We start from the raw sequence: 17,467 nt of genomic DNA on the forward strand, positions 1-17,467 counted from the left end.
CCTTTGCCTTATCAACAAGCAGATGGTGGTGACATTACATTGGGAGAGTGGTACACGTGCAGAGTGATTCAAAAGGAGACAGACTCAGGCCTAGAACATCACAGCCTCTGTGATCTGGACCTGAGCTCAGGATGTTACAGTAGACTGTTCAGGATGGACCTGAACTCTGGATGTTACAGTAGACTGTTCAGGATGGACCTGAACTCTGGATGTTACAGTAGACTGTTCAGGATGGACCTGAACTCTGGATGTTACAGTAGACTGTTCAGGATGGACCTGAACTCTAGATGTTACAGTAGACTGTTCAGGATGGACCTGAACTCTAGATGTTACAGTAGACTGTTCAGGATGGACCTGAACTCTGGATGTTACAGTAGACTGTTCAGGATGGACCTGAACTCTGGATATTACAGTAGACTGTTCAGGATGGACCTGAGCTCAGGATATTACAGTAGACTGTTCAGGATGGACCTGAACTCTGGATATTACAGTAGACTGTTCAGGATGGACCTGAGCTCTGGATTTTACAGTAGACTGTTCAGGATGAACCTGAACTCTGGATATTACAGTAGACTGTTCAGGATGGACCTGAACTCTGGATGTTACAGTAGACTGTTCAGGATGGACCTGAGCTCTGGATGTTACAGTAGATAACATGAAGATGGCGCCAAAGAACATGGCTGACATTTTAATTCTCCCAACCAATTGTGCTATTTTGTTAGTCTTGTTGCATTTTGGGTAACTTGTTTTTTAACTTATTTTGTACATAATGTTGCTGCTACCATCTCTTATGACCTAAAATAACTTCTGGACATCAGAACAGCGATTACTCACCGCAGACTGGAAGAAACTTTTTCCTTTAACGAGTCCGACAAGAAGGATATCCTGCTTTCACTGGAACAGGCCCAGATCCACGTCATTTGCTTGAAGAAAAGATGCAGGAAAAGGGGCCGCAGATGCCTTCTGAGAATCCGTAGGCGAGCAAGTAAACTCCCACTGCCATCCGTTCTTCTTGCTAGCGTGCAATCATTGGAAAATAAAATTGATGACCTACAATTAAGATTATCCTACCAACGGGACATTAAAAACTGCAATATCTTATGTTTCACCGAGATGTGGCTGAACGATGATACGGATAATATAGACCTGGCAGGATTTTTAATGCACCGACAGGACAGAGAAGCTACGTCTGGTAAGACAAGGGGCGGGGGTGTGTGTCTATTTGTCAGTAACAGCTGGTGCGCAATGTCTAATATTAAAGAAGTCTTGAGGTATTGCTCGCCTGAGGTAGAGTACCTTATGATAAGCTGTAGACCACACTATCTACCAAGAGAGTTCTCATCTATATTATTCATAGCCGTCTATTTAACACTACAGAACGAAGCTGGCACTAAGATCGCTCTTAACCAACTCTATAAGGCCATAAGCAAAGAAGAAAATGCTCACTCAGAAGCGGTGCTCCTAGTGGCCGGGGACATTAATGCCCTCAGACGAACCATTAAACAAGCAAAGCATCAATACAGGATTAAGATTGAATCGTACTACACCGGCTCTGACGCTCGTCGGATGTGGCAGGGCTTGAAAACTATTACGGACTACAAAGGGAAACCCAGATGCGAGCTGCCCAGTGACGCAAGCTTATCAGACAAGCTAAATGTCTTTTATGCTTGCATTCGAGGCTAGCAACACTGAAGCATGCACAAGAGCACCAGCTGTTCTGTAAAACTGTGTGATAACGCTCTTGGTAGCGGATGTGAACAAAACCTTTAAACAGGTCAACATTCACAAAGCTGCGGAGCCAGAAGGTAGCACTCACTTCCGTCATCATGAAGTGCTTTGAGAGACTAGTCAAGGACCATATCACCTCCACCCTACCTGACACCCTAGACCCACTCCAATTTGCTTACCGCCCAAATAGGTCCACAGACGATGCAATCTCAACCACACTGCACACTGCCCTAACCCACCTGGACAAGAGGAATACCTATGTGAGAATGCTGTTCATCGACTACAGCTCGGCATTCAACACCATAGTACCCTCCAAGCTCGTCATCAAGCTCGAGACCCTGGGTCTCGACCCCGCCCTGTGCAACTGGGTACTGGACTTCCTGACGGGCCGCCCCCAGGTGGTGAGGGTAGGCAACAACATCTCCTCCCCGCTGATCCTCAACACGGGGCCCCACAAGGGTGCGTTCTGAGCCCTCTCCTGTACTCCCTGTTCACCCACGACTGCGTGGCCACGCACGCCTCCAACTCAATCATCAAGTTTGCGGACGACACAACAGTGGTAGGCTTGATTACCAACAACGACGAGACGGCCTACAGGGAGGAGGTGAGGGCCCTCGGAGTGTGGTGTCAGGAAAATAACCTCACACTCAACGTCAACAAAACTAAGGAGATGATTGTGGACTTCAGGAAACAGCAGAGGGAACACCCCCTATCCACATCGATGGAACAGTAGTGGAGAGGGTAGCAAGTTTTAAGTTCCTCGGCATACACATCACAGACAAACTGAATTGGTCCACTCACACTGACAGCGTCGTGAAGAAGGCGCAGCAGCGCCTCTTCAACCTCAGGAGGCTGAAGAAATTTGGCTTGTCACCAAAAGCACTCACAAACTTCTACAGATGCACAATCGAGAGCATCCTGGCGGGCTGTATCACCGCCTGGTACGGCAACTGCTCCGCCCTCAACCGTAAGGCTCTCCAGAGGGTAGTGAGGTCTGCACAACGCATCACCGGGGCAAACTACCTGCCCTCCAGGACACCTACACCACCCGATGTTACAGGAAGGCCATAAAGATCATCAAGGACATCAACCACCCGAACCACTGCCTGTTCACCCCGCTATCATCCAGAAGGCGAGGTCAGTACAGGTGCATCAAAGCTGGGACCGAGAGACTGAAAAACAGCTTCTATCTCAAGGCCATCAGACTGTTAAACAGCCACCACTAACATTGAGTGGCTGCTGCCAACACACTGACATTGACACTGACCCAACTCCAGCCACTTTAATAATGGGAATTGATGGGAAATTATGTAAATATATCACTAGCCACTTTAAACAATGCTACCTTATATAATGTTACTTACCCTACATTATTCATCCCATATGCATACGTATATACTGTACTCTACATCATCGACTGCATCCTTATGTAATACATGTATCACTAGCCACTTTAACTATGCCACTTTGTTTACTTTGTCTACATACTCATCTCATATGTATATACTGTACTCGATACCATCTACTGTATGCTGCTCTGTACCATCACTCATTCATATATCCTTATGTACATATTCTTTATCCCCTTACACTGTGTATAAGACAGTAGTTTTGGAATTGTTAGTTAGATTACTTGTTGGTTATCACTGCATTGTCGGAACTAGAAGCACAAGCATTTCGCTACACTCGCATTAACATCTGCTAACCATGTGTATGTGACAAATAAAATGTGATTTGATTTGATTTGATTTACCAGGACTTGTACTCAAAGCATGCACGGACCAACTGTCAAGTGTCTTCACTGACATTTTCGACCTCTCCCTGACCGAGTCAGTAATACCTACATGTTTCAAGCAGACCACCATAGTCCCTGTGCCCAAGGAAGCGAAGGTTACCTGCCTAAATGATTACCGTCCCATAGCACTCACGGCGGTAGCCATGAAGTGCTTTGAAGGCTGATCATGGCTCACATCAACAGCATCCTCCCAGACACCCTAGACCTACTCCAATTCGCATACCACCCCAACAGACGCACAGATGATGCAATCTCAATCACACTCCACACTGCCCTTTCCCACCTGGACAAAATGAACACCTACGTAGCCTCGTTATTGTTATTCTTATTGTGTTACTTTTTATTATTATTTTTTACTTCAGTCTATTTGGTAAATATTTTCTTTCCTCTTCTTGAACTGCATTGTTGGTTAAGGGTTTGTAAGTAAGCATTTCACGGTAAGGTCTACACTTGTTGTATTTGGTGCATGTGACAAATAAAGTTTGATTTGATTTGACTGTTCAGGATGGACCTGAACTCTGGATATTACAGTAGACTGTTCAGACTGGCTGGCTGATTGGGTTAACCAGGCTCTGCTCTGCCGATGGCTGGATAAACAGTGAATGACTGTGTTTGTGTGTGTGTTTATGTGTGTGTTAATGTGTTTATGTGTGTGTATCCACTTGGTGGAGGACCTGTCAGCAAGCCATTTCATTTTGAGAGCGCGTCTATCCATCACCACAGCCTGGTGGTCCTGTTTGACTCAATTGGTAGCGCATGGCGCTTGCAATGCAAGGATTGTGAGTTTGATTCCCAGGGCCACCCAAACATAAAATGTATGCATGACTTTAAATCACTTTGGATTGAAGTGTCTGCTAAATGGAGAGAGAGAGAGAGAGAGAGAGAGAGAGAGAGAGAGAGATCCAACAGTTGGCTGCTGTTATGAATGAGAAGTCTGTTCTCCAATCTCTGGTTTCCTTCTTCCCTCCTAGCCAGGTTGCCAGATCTGGTTGTTCTTTAGCCAACTCGTCTGTCAGTCCTTTCTTGACATGTCGTGTCTGACAAGAAAAACAGACATACACATTCAAACATCTGATACATTGAGACATTAGAGAATTCCATCAGCACATTTATAATCATCTATACACATTTGAAATCATGATAATAAGCATTTCTAAAACAGCATTTACATTGTCTAGGGTGGGATCACTGGGGGTTGTTTGGTGTGTCTTATGAAAATGAATGCATGGATCAGTAATTTGGTAGTCAAAGTGAAAGACCCATGTTGTGATTCAAGACAGGCTCATTCAAACTCCCGTATGCAATACAACACCCTTGGCCAGGGACACATAATATTATAGGTACAGTACATGGTTTTTTATGACACCCTGCAGGTGGAAAGTCATTTGGTACTGTGTACTTAGGCTACAGTATGTTTTGCATGTCTTCACCCTATTCCAAACTGACCTCTGCAGTCATGAATAGGTTTTTGAAAGCCTGTACAGTGTGCCTTTGTTTTTTAGGAATTCTAATTTGCTTTTGTTTTACGCGTGGATCTCTGTGTGTGCGTGTTAGTGCGTGTGTGTGTGAGACTGTGACTGTGGCACTTGAATCAGTAAAGGATTTGAATCAGTAAAATATTTGAATCAGTAAAGGATTTGAATCAGTAAAGGATTTGAATCAGTAAAGGATTTGAATCAGTAAAGGATTTGAATCAGTAAAGGATTTGGATCAGTAAAGGATTTGAATCAGTAAAGGATTTGAATCAGTAAAGGATTTGAATCAGTAAAGGATTTGAATCAGTAAAGGATTTGGATCAGTAAAGGATTTAAATCAGTTTAGATCAGCAAACAACACATATATCCTGTCCTATGAATACCATTACCATGTAACAAATATGGAGAGCAGGCAAGAGATAAACATTCACAGTGAAGAGAGGATGGATGAGAGGGAGAAAAAGGGAGAAGTGGGGTGAGAAAGATAGAGAAAGAAAGAGGGAGAGAGAGGAATGAAGGAGTGCAGTAGCGTTGATTAACCAGTGGGCCGTCCCTCGGACTCAATGCATCATAACAACACCGACCAATCACATCACAGCCTCGTGCGTCTCCATGGTAACTGGGCTTCCTAGCTCCAGTTTAGGTGGAGACAAAGGGAGGAATGGAGAAAAAGGGGGTAGGTGAAAAGATGAAGAGCGAGCGAATCGATGTCTTCTGTTTTTTTTCTTTTTCTGATGGCTGTTTTCACACCAAGCAATCCTCTCATGCTGCCTTAGTCACCTCACAGCTGATGAGACCACAGACGAACACAACAACAATAACAACATCATAACCAGACTAAGGCCAGTCGTTGATGGTGATACTGTAGGGATGTCAGTGTGGCAGGCTTTCTGGCTGATGGGGCTGTCGAGAGCTGAGAGATGAGATGACCCTTCAGTCACTGTAGATTGGATCTGCTGGTTATGACAAGCTGTCTAAGTGCCGCCCTGCTTCTAAAAGGTAAAACGCATTGTTTAGAGAACACTCTTCTATATCAGCATTAGACCTGCTTTTGTTCTGGACTGTGTCAGTGTATGTGTGTGTATGTTATTGTATATCTGATGCAGATGAAGGAGAGGATGCCTGTGTTGACTGTTGGGATGAAGCCCTGGAGTATAGCTGGTTTAGGGGAAACAGGTGGAGTGAGTGGAGTACTAGTCGTAGTGCGTAGCCATACACCATATTATCACATTCATTCTTCATCCTACAACCTCGACTTGTGAAGCTAGACTTGGAGGCTGGATGTCGGCTTCAGGTTAGCTACTGTATTGTACGTTTTACTGAACCTGAATTTGTTGAATCTGAATGTGTGTACTGTGCTCTGCAGTAGTTGTTATTGTTGATTCTGTTGTTGATCCTGTTGTTATTGTTGATCCTGTTGTTGTTTATGCTGTTGTTGTTGATCCTGTTGTTGTTGATCCTGCCACTGAAGCCTGTATTGATTGTACGCTGTTAAAAACAACATATTGATAAAAGCCTGGCATGTGTGTCTGTGTGTCTGCCTGCCTGCAGGGCTTCAGCCATGTGATTCGGTGGAATGGAGGCTTGTGATGGTAATCATAGAGACATCACTGGTCCCTACTGGACTGAATACCCTCCTTTAGATTCTTCATTTTTTTAAAATTAGATTTGGATGTTTAGATTTTTTTACATTATATTATGGCAGTATGGTTCTGCACCCTGACTGTCATCCTAGCATGTGTCCACAGGATGGAATAATAGACTCAGAGTCTTGTGAAGTGGTGCTCTCACTACGGAAAAGCCATTCTAATAAGCTACAATAGACACATCGTCTGAGTAGAATGGATGGGAGGTGTCCGGTACATTTAGCTGATATAACTTGCCCCCCCCGTGTGAAAGACAAACCCCCATTCATTCAATCAAATGTATTTATAAAGCCCTTTTTACATCAGCCGATTTCACAAAGTGCTATACAGAAACCCAGCCTAAAACCCCAAACAGCAAGCAATGCAGATGTAGAAGCAGGCCCCTAGGAAAGGTTTTATTGTTCAGACTGGGCAGCAGCACTCTCAGCTGGACCAAGTAGTGGACATCCCCAAAGTAATCACCAGTCTGGAGCTCTGCCACCTCAGACCCCACGGGGGGGGGGTCAAATACAGGGAGAGGACTGGACAGACAGTTGCTGAGGGAACCAGCTGACGACAAAGTCCCTCCGACATTGGTTGGAATGGAGGATGGAATGGAACTGGCCCGGAACACACCCTGACACAATACACACACACACACTGGCTGTGGTGTTAGATATAATTGATGTGGCCTGCTCCCTGCCAAGTTAGACCCTTAGCAGTTGGAATGCGTTTGTCTCAAGCCTAAGTGCTCCAGCTAATTACTGCAGCCTGACTATAATACATCACAGCTTGGCTTTTCCTGCCTCTGGTCCAGTAATATCAAATCAAATTGTATTTGCCAGATGTGCTGAATACAACCTTACCGTGAAATGCTTACTTACAAGCCCTTAACCAACAATGCAGTTAAAGAAATAGTTAAGAAAATATTTAGTAAATAAACTAAAGTAAAATATAAATAAGCAATAACGAGGCTTTATACAGGGGGGCATCAATGTGCAGGGGTACAGGGTAGTCGACGTAGGGGTAAAGTGATAATAAACAGCAAGTAGCAGCAGTGTACAAACAGGGGGGGGGTAGCAGAGAGAACAGTCTATGACTTGGGTGACTGGATCTTTACTTTTTTTGTGCCTTCCTGACACTGCAGAGTATAGAGGTCCTGGATGGCAGGAAGCTTGGCCCCAGTGATGTACTGATTTTTCAACGCCGAATTTGATTATTGGAGGACCAAAAAAAGCTGATACCGATTAAAATCGGACAATATTTTTAATGTACTCATTTATTTGTAATAATGACAATTAAAATAAAAGTATTCATTCAGTATTGTTCTATTAATCAAATCAATTTAGCCTCAAATAAATAATGAAACATGTTCAATTTGGTTTAAATAATGTAAAAACAAAGTGTTGGAGAAGAAAGTAAAAGTGCAATATGTGCCATGTAAAAAAGCTAACGTTTCAGTTCCTTGCTCAGAACATGAGAACATATGAAAGCTGGGGGTTCCTTTTAACATGAGTCTTCAATATTCCCAGGTAAGAAGTTTTAGGTTGAGGTTATTATAGGACTATTTCTCTATAGCATTTGTATTTCATATACCTTTGACTATTGGATGTTCTTATAGGCACTTTAGTATTGCCAGTGTAACAGTATAGCTTCCCTCTCCTACCTGGGCTCAAACCAGGAACACATTGACAACAGCCTCCCTCGAAGCATCTTTACCCACCGCTCTACAAAAGCCGCGGGGTTACACCAGCCTAATCTCGGGAGTTGATAGGCTTGAAGTCATAAACAGCGCTGTGCTTCAAGCATTGCGAAGAGCTGCTTGCAAACGCACGAAAGTGCTTTTGAATGAATGCTTACTAGCCTGCTGCTGCCTACCACCGCTCAGTCAGACTGCTATCAAATATAAAATCAGACTTAATTATAACATAATAACTCACAGAAATACGAGCCTTAGGTCATTAATATGGTCAAATCCAGAAACTATCACGAAAATAAAAAGTTGATTCTTTTAAGTGAAATACGGAACCTTTCCGTATTGCATCTATCGGGTGGCATCCCTAAGTCTAAATATTCCTGTTACAGTGCACAACCTTCAATGTTATGTCATAATTACGTAAAATACTGGCAAATTAGTTCGCAACGAGCCAGGCGGCCCAAACTGTTGCATATACCCGGACTCTGCGTGCAATGAACGCAAGAGAAGTGACACAATTTACCTAGTTTAATATTGCCTGCTAACATTAATTTCTTTAACTAAATATGCAGGTTTAAAGATATACTTCTGTGTATTGATTTTAAGAAAGGCATTCATGTTTATGGTTAGCTACAGTCGTGCAACGATTATGCTTTTTTCACAAATGCGCTTTTGTTAAATCATCCCCCGTTTGGCGAAGTTGGCTGTCTTTGTTAGGAAGAAATAGTCTTCACAAGTTCACAATGAGCCAGGTGGACCAAACTGCTGACTCCGTTACACAGAATGTAAGAGAAGTGACACAATTTCCCTAGTTAAAAGAATTTCATGTTAGCAGGCAATATTAACTAAATATGCAGGGTTAAAAATATATACTTGTGTATTGATTTTAAGAAAGGCGTTGATGTTTATGGTTAGGTACACATTGGTGCAACGACAGTGCTTTTTTTGCGAATGCGCTTGTTAAAATCACCCATTTGGCGAAGTAGGCTATGATTCAATGATAAATTAATAGGCACCGCATCGATTATATTCAACGCAGAACAAGCTAGATAAACTAGTAATATCAACCATGTGTAGTTAACTAGTGATTATTTTTAGATTGATTGTTTTTTTATAAGATACATTTAATGCTAGCTAGCACCTTACCTTGGCTCCTTGCTGCACTCGCATAACAGGCAGTCAGCCTGCCACACAATCTTCTCGCGGAGTGCAACGTAATCGGCCATGATCGGTGTCCCCCCAAAAAAATGCAGATTACCGATTGTTATGAAAACTTGAAATCGGCCCTAATTAAATCAGCCATTCCGATTAATCGGTCGACCTCTAGTACGCACTACCCTCTGTAGCACCTAACGATCAGATGCAGAGCAGTTGCCATACCAGGCAATACCATGCAACTGGTCAGGATGTTCTCGATGGTGCAGCTGTAGAACTGAGGATCTGGGGACCCATGCCAAATCTTTCCAGTCTTCTGAGGTGGGAAAGGTGTTGTGCCCTCTTCATGACTGTCTTGGTGTTTTTGGACCATGATAGTTTGTTGGTGATGTGGACACCAAGGAACATGAAACTCTCGACCTGCTCCAATATAGCCCCATTGATGTTAATGGGGGCCTGTTCGGCCCACCTTTTCCTGTAGTCCATGATCAGCCCTTTTGTCTTGCTCACATTGAGGGAGAGGTTGTTGTCCTGGCACCACACTGCCAGGTCTCTGACCTCCTCTCTATAGGCTCATCGTTGTCAGTGATCAGGCCCACCGCTGTTGTGTCGTCAGCAAACTTAATGATCGTGTTGGAGTTTTGTTTAGGGTTGCAATTTTTGGGGAATATTCAGAGGTCGAAACTTTCCGTGGGAATTAACAGAAATATGCAAATTAATATTAATACCATTTAAATGTAGATGTTTTTTGTATGGGATATATTTACCATATCACATGGAGACAGAAACAAACATTTGACCTTATCATAAGTAGACAATTGCAAATGATTAAATCCTTCCAATAGAAATGTTTAAAAACAATTTAGTTCCGAATTGAACTTTAAGTGCGTTGACTCTTCACACTGAACAACAAAAGGGAATATTGGATGATCCCCAGTGATCCATCGAATCTCCCAAAAACATTTTCAACATACATCTGTAAAATGATGGTCTATAAACTAAAGCGTTGGTTGTCTTCCTCGCAGTCTTCCATGTCTTCTCCCTGGGCCTCCTCAATGTCCACCTCTTGAACATCAGACTCTGAGGCCTCATCTTCACTGTCACTTTCCAACCTTGTTCAGGATGGCTCCTTGTCAGGCTCAGAAAGCCTCAAATTTGCCCAGATGGCCACCAATTTTTCAACCCTTGTATTGGTCAGCCTGTTGCGTGCTTTGGTGTGTCTTCTCAAAAAAGGACCAGTTGCGCTCTTACGAGCCTGATGGTGGAATTTGAAGGATGATGGAGGCAACAGTGAAAAGAGCCTCAGATCCACAAAGTTCATTTCCAACAGGTGGCTGATGAGATATGTTGGCACTACTGCCATATTGTATCTCCATCCCAAAGCCCTTGCTTGGAAGTGTACTTCGCCAGACTGCCAAGAAACTTGCCCTCAAGGTGGCAGGGTAGCCTAGTGGTTAGAGTGTTGGACTAGTAACCGAAAGGTTGCAAGTTCAAATCCCCGAGCTGACAAGGTACAAATCTGTCGTTCTGCCCCTGAACAGGCAGTTAACCCACTGTTCCTAGGCAGTCATTGAAAATAAGAATTTGTTCTTAACTTACTTGCCTAGTAAAATAAAGGTAAATTAAAAATGAAAAAAAATCCAGGCCAAGGTGGCGAGACACTGTAATGATGACACCATAGGCCTTGTTGATCTCTGCACCAGACAGGATGCTCTTGCCAGCATACTTGGGGTCCAACATGTACCCTGGGGTGTGTCTTCACACTTTTTGATGCATTTCAGAACTGCATTTTCCTCTACTTGGAGCAACAGTGAAGTGGGCAGGGCATTATGGATTTATTCTCAAGCAGAGTCTGAACATCAGACAGGATGGCATTGTCTCCCTCAATCCATGCAATGGCTAATGCTATAGGTTTCAGAAGTTTCAGGCTCCTTCCCACTCTCAAAATACATCATCCAGGAGGATCCTCTTGATGGGGCTGCCCATATCGGCAGACTGTGATATGGCCATTTCTTGGAGAGACTCCTTCCCCTCCAGGAGGCTGTCAAACATGATGACAACACCACCCCAACGGGTGTTGCTGGGCAGCTTCAATGTGGTGCAGTGTGTATTGTCCCTTGTGTCTGTGCTCTTGTAGAATACTGGTTGAGGGGTGGAGATGTATTTAATTATTTCTTGCCCGCAAACCTTTGACCACCCATCAGAGATGATTGCAATACAGTCTTCTTTCTCTATGATTTGCTTGACCTTCACTTGAACTCCGTTGAACTTTGCATCCAGCAAATGAGTAGGTAAAGCAAGTCTGTTCGGAGGGGTGTATGCTGGGTGAAGAACATTCAGAAATCTCTTCCAATACACATTGCCTGTGAGCATGAGATGAACCAGTTTCATTCTGACTACGTTCCTCCATTGGGTCAAAAAAAACTTCTGGTCCAGCAGGACCATGAGCTGTTGCTATCAATAAGGTGTCCGATTCATCATTTTCACCTCAAATAGAAGGAGAGGGACTTTGGTCAGAGGTTTAACCTTTAGTGTTGTGAGTGCTGAGGGAACTTTATGCACTTGGCCAGATGATTCTGCATCTTTGTTGCATTCTTCACATATGATGGGGCGGCAGCATAGCCTAGTGGTTAGAGTGTTGGACTAGTAACCGGAAGGTTGCAAGTTCAAACCCCCGAGCCGACAAGGTACAAATCTTTCGTTCTGACCCTGAACAGGCAGTTAACCCACTGTTCCTAGGCCGCTATTGAAAATAAGAATTTGTTCTTAACTGACTTGCCTGGTTAAATAAAGGTAAAAAAAAAATGATTTGGCACAGTATTTGCAAATGTACACAGCTTTTCCTTCTACATTAGCTGCAGTAAATGCCTCCACACATCAGATAGTGCCCGTGGCATTTTCCTGTAAAGATTAGACAATAGTAGAAAAAAAAAGAAAAAAAATCAAATTCCATGTACAGATAAATAGTTAAGCAGTTAGATTAAACAACTCCTTCGTAAAATAAATGTTTTCAAATTAAACATGTATGTAAACAGGTGAATTAACACTCCTCAGTTAGCAGGCTCAAGCAAGCAAAAACCCACATGGTTGCAAAAACTAACTAGCAGAAGATGTTAACAAGTTAGAAATGATTTAACACACTTTTCCGTAGGCTACCATACAAAAACATTATTTCATAATATATATTCACCCCACCCAGTATCAGGGTGGCAGGTAGCCTAGTGGTTAAAGCATTGGGTCAGTAATTGAGAGGCAGGTGGCTCGAATCCCTGAGCTAACAAGGTAAAAATCTGTTGTTCTGCCCCTGAACAAGTCTGTTAAACCACTGTTCCTAGGCTGTCATTGTAACCAAGACTTTGTTTAACTGACTTGCCTAGTTAAAGGTTAAATAAAAAAATACAAATTTGTAATAAAAACTTACCAGAAAGCATGCAGTCCTTGGCTCAGACAGTGTAGTAGTGTGGGCTCAATTGCATCTCCATTAGTGTGCAAGATCTTGAGAATCAGCTGTACATGTGATGGAAGAATGCACTGTGCATGCAGAGGGTTGCAATTCCATTGGTTTGGAGATAATTTAACCAAAACATGCCACAAGACCTAGAATTGAATTATGTGTATCCCACAAAAAAGGTTCACTGTTATAAGCCAATAAGCCTTTTAGAAGTCTTTTGATGAATTTAAACAAAATTCCCCAAATTCCCAGGCTTAACTTCCCATAAAACAGTTTGGGGAAAATTCCGGACATTTACCGGAAAGTTTCCGACCCTTTGCAACCCAAGTCGTGTTTGCCACACAGTCGTGGGTGAACACCCCTGAAGGGCCCCCATGTTGAGGATCAGTATGGCAGATGTGTTGTTGCCTACCCTTACCACCTGGGGCGGCCCGTCAGGAAGTCCAGGATCCAGTTGCAGAGGGAGGTGTTAAGTCACGGGTTCCTTAGCTTAGTTATGAGCTTTGTGGGCACTAGGATGTTGAACATTGAGCTGTAGTCAATGAACTGCATTCTCACATAGGTGTTCCTTTTGTCCAGGTTGGAAAAGGCAGTGTTGAGATCGATTGAGATTGCGTCATCTGTGGATCTGTTGGGGCGGTATGCGAATTGGAGTAGGTCTAGAGTTTCCAGGATGATGCTGTTGATGTTAGCCATGACCAGCCTTTCAAAGCACTTCATGGCTGCCGACGTGAGTACTACGGGGCGGTAATCATTTAGGCAGGTAACCTTCGCTTCCTTGGGCACAGGGACTATGGTGGTCTGCTTGAAACATGTAGGTATTACAGACTGTCAGGGAGAGGTTGAAATGTAAGTGAAGACACTTGCAAGTCGGTCTACGCATCCTTTGAGTACACGTCCTGGTAATCCGTCTGACTCTGCAGCTTTGTGAATGTTGACCTGTTTAAAGGTCTTGCTCACATCGGCTATGGAGAGCGTGATCACACAACACAGTCATCCAGAACAGCTGGTGCTCTCATGCATGCTTCAGTGTTGCTTGCCTCGAAGCGAGCATAAAAGGCATTTAGCTCGTCTGGTAGGCTCCTGTCCCTGGGCAGCTCACAGTTGGGTTTCCCTTTGTAGTCCGTAATAGTTGGCAAGCCCTGCCACATCTGGCAAGCATCAGAGCCGGTGTAGTAGGATTCAATCTTAGTCCTGTATTGATGCTTTTCCTGTTTGATGGCTCGTCTGAGGGCATAGCAGGATTTCTTATAAGCGTCCAGATTAGTGGCCTCTCTTTGAAAGTGGCAGCTCTAGCCTTTAGCACACTGAATTTTGCCTGTAATCCATGGCTTCTGGTTGGGATATGTACGTACAGTCACTGTGGGGACGACGTCGTCGAGGCACTTATTGATGAAGCTGGTGACTGAGGTGGTATGCCATTGGATAAATCCTGGAACATATTCCAGTCTGTGCTAGCAAAACAGTCCTGTGGCGTAGCATCCGCATCATCTGACCACTTCCCTATTGCGCGAGTCATTGGTACTTTCTGCTTGTAAGCAGGAATCGGGTAGAATTATTATTAATTATGGTCAGGTTTGCCAAAAGGAGGGCGAGGGAGATCTTTCTGTGTGTCTCTGTGTGTGGAGATAAGGTGGTCTAGAGTTTTTTTCCCCCTGTGGTTGCACGTGTGACATGTTGGTAGAAATGAGGTAAAACAGATTTAAGTTTGCCTGCATTAAAGTCCCCGGCCACTAGGAGCGCCGCTTCTGGATGAGCATTTTCTTGTTTGCTTATCGCCTTATACAGCTCATTGAGTGCAGTCTTAGTGCCAGCATCGGTTTGTGGTTTTAAATAGACAGCTACGAATAATATAGACGAGAACTCTTGGAAAAGGCTAGTGAGTGTGGTCTACAGCTTATCTTGACGTACTCTACCTCAGGCGAACAATACCTTGAGACTTTTTTAATATTAGACATCATGCACCAGCTGTTTATATTTACAAAATATAATAGTGTGCGTGTGTGTGAAGCTGTGTGTGTGTTATCAAATTTAACCTACGTTAGAGCAGCAGCTCTCATAATGAACTGTAATAGGAATCATTTTAAACCAATGACGTATCACATTGTTGGGCCGTGGAATCGTTTTAAGCCAATGACATGAAACAATCATGGGGAGGGGCGAATCCTGTTAAGCTAACGACAATAGCTGATGCATTCTTTGGACGGCAATCATTTTAAGCCATTGACGTACTTTATCACATTCTTAACATCCAGAATGCTCTATACACCCAGTCTTATCCCAGACCACCTGTTTAACTCTACTCCTTTCTTTCTTTTTCTCTCTCCCTATCTCTAGCTCTATCTCTAGCGCTCTCTCTCTGTCTGTCTAGGTCCTCCCATACATGCTCTCCCCCTCGGGCAGCCTTCCACCCCCTCTCTCCCTCTTTTCTCTCACACACACACACATAAAACCAAATTCTTGGTGTAGTGGAGAAAAGCATTGGCACGCTGTTGTTGTGGACAATATGAATGTAACGGAACTGTTACTGTTACTACTCCTCAAGAGCAAATCTCACCTAGGACAGTGATTTGACCCCAAGACATAATCCTAGAGGATTATGGGTGATTAGGTCTCCTGGTGGCCCCTAACGGAGTAAACACAGTCTGCTAGACCAACACTGGATGTAGCTCCTACCAAAGGTCGCCGTTTTGAATAACCAAGCCGGCAAAATGAAAAATCTGTTGATATGCCCCTGAGCAACACACTTAATCCTAACTTTCTCCAGGGGCACCGTGCTACTATGGCTGACCCTGTAAAACAACACTGCACCTATCTGGTGTCTGTGACAATAAAAAACATACAGTATATACTTTAATGTAAACGTAGTAAACCTTACCCACACACACACACTCCGTCTCTCTATCCATCAGGGTAGCGTCACAGCTGAGCTGCCGATGTCATCAACAGCAGCATGGCAGTGTCTGTCATCAATTGTTTGTAGTGAGAAATACTGACTTGGGAGAGAGGGGAGAGTTGGGGGAAGGAGATAGAAGGGAGGGGGGGAAGCAAAAGAGAGACAGAAATATTTTAATTTGTATTGTTTTTAGAGAGTATTTGTATTTGCATTGTGGCTGTAGTCCCTGGGCAGCACTTACCTGCCCAGGGACTACAGGTGCAAATGAGCTTTTGGGTAACCCTGACACATTTACATGGATGTTGCATTACTGTAATATTAATGTTGATTAATGTGCACTGTCCCTGTAAAATAAAAATAAGACAGAGTTGTGTGATGCTGCGTATTTAATCCCTCTTACACTAAGCTCCCTCAGTCATGTGACGTACTAAACTCGTCCCTGTGAGTCTCTTTCTGCCTTGTCGCTTGATCAGACTTGTACCGTCTACTGGAGGAAACATTGTTTGGACTTTGTTTTGGCATTACTTTGATTTGATTGGTTGGATGTTGACTGGATGTTTCTGCTTGATGCTTGGGACTTGGCGATGGTGGAATCGCGTTGTTAGCAGACTGACCTTACATCTACAGAGAATAGGGACTTTGACTATTGGGATTTAGTTTGGACGTTACTGGGAAGTTGCTGGAACGTTTGATGTACCTGGATATAGCGTGGAATAACTTGTAATAAATCAGATATTAAATGGAAGTAAAAGGTTTTGATATATCTGGTGCAGGGCTGAACGTTGACTGAGGACACACACACACAGGATTTGGAGAAGAAGTGTTGTCTTCGTTATAGCGTTGGACTAGGAACCAAAAATTGGCCTGAGCTGACAAGGTAAAAACCTGTTGTTCTGCCCCTGAACAAGGCAATGTCTTTTCCGAAGCAGTCATTGAAATTAAGAAATTTGTTGACTTGCCAAGTTAAGTAAAATATGTAATTCAGTTTTGTATTCACTTCAGATGTAAGTCTCTCTTGTCAAGATTAGCAGTACAGTTTTTTAAACATTTTATTCATTTAGCAGATGTTCTTATCCAGAGAGACTTACTGTTAGTGCATTCATCTTAAGGTAGCTAGGTGGGACAGCTACATATCACAGGCATAGGGAATACACTTTCCTCAATAATGTAGCTATCAGCAAAGTCAGATCTTTAAAGGGGGTAATCAAGAGCAAGTGTTGGTTCAGGGAAGTTTTTTTTGTAGTCTTCATAGTCTTACCCTTGCATACGTGTGTGTCATCACACAGACATCTTCTAAGACTGTTCACCACATTTACTTGACCCAATCAAGTATTACATGATACGAGTTCTCTCACCCAGTGTTAACTCAGGTATGCGTCTCTTCTGTTCACCTACAGGTCTGAACCGTAATGTGTTCCATCCCGGCTGTTTGATGCTGCTGCTTGGGTAGAGCGGCTCGTTGAGACAACCCTCTGGCCCCCCCTGTGCCACCCCACCACCTAGCTACCATGCTGATCAAGGAGTATCGGATCCCCATGCCTATGAGCGTGGAAGAGTACCGCATCGCCCAGCTCTACATGATCCAGGTGGGTGGCTACTGGCTAGCATACATACTGAAATACAACACGCAGCAGGCAGAATACATT

At 43.6% G+C, this 17,467-nt stretch overlaps 1 protein-coding gene across 2 annotated transcripts in view; it reads left to right on the top strand.

Annotated features, from left to right (window-relative positions):
* LOC115117192 (membrane-associated phosphatidylinositol transfer protein 2-like) overlaps window positions 1–17,467 on the top strand; it is a 133,040-nt gene that overhangs the window by 12,254 nt on the left and 103,319 nt on the right. The window contains exons 1-2 of one of the 2 annotated variants that reach the window (XM_065007520.1): window positions 16,298–16,698; window positions 17,219–17,407. In XM_065007520.1, coding sequence (XP_064863592.1) covers window positions 17,330–17,407 — 78 coding nt within the window. In that variant the 5' untranslated portion in view covers window positions 16,298–16,698; window positions 17,219–17,329. Of the gene's footprint in view, window positions 1–16,297; window positions 16,699–17,218; window positions 17,408–17,467 lie in introns of those variants that run through there. The other variant, XM_065007519.1, reaches the window with a different exon arrangement.

This window comes from Oncorhynchus nerka, linkage group LG22 (assembly GCF_034236695.1).
Source record: "Oncorhynchus nerka isolate Pitt River linkage group LG22, Oner_Uvic_2.0, whole genome shotgun sequence".
Lineage (NCBI taxonomy): Eukaryota > Metazoa > Chordata > Actinopteri > Salmoniformes > Salmonidae > Oncorhynchus > Oncorhynchus nerka.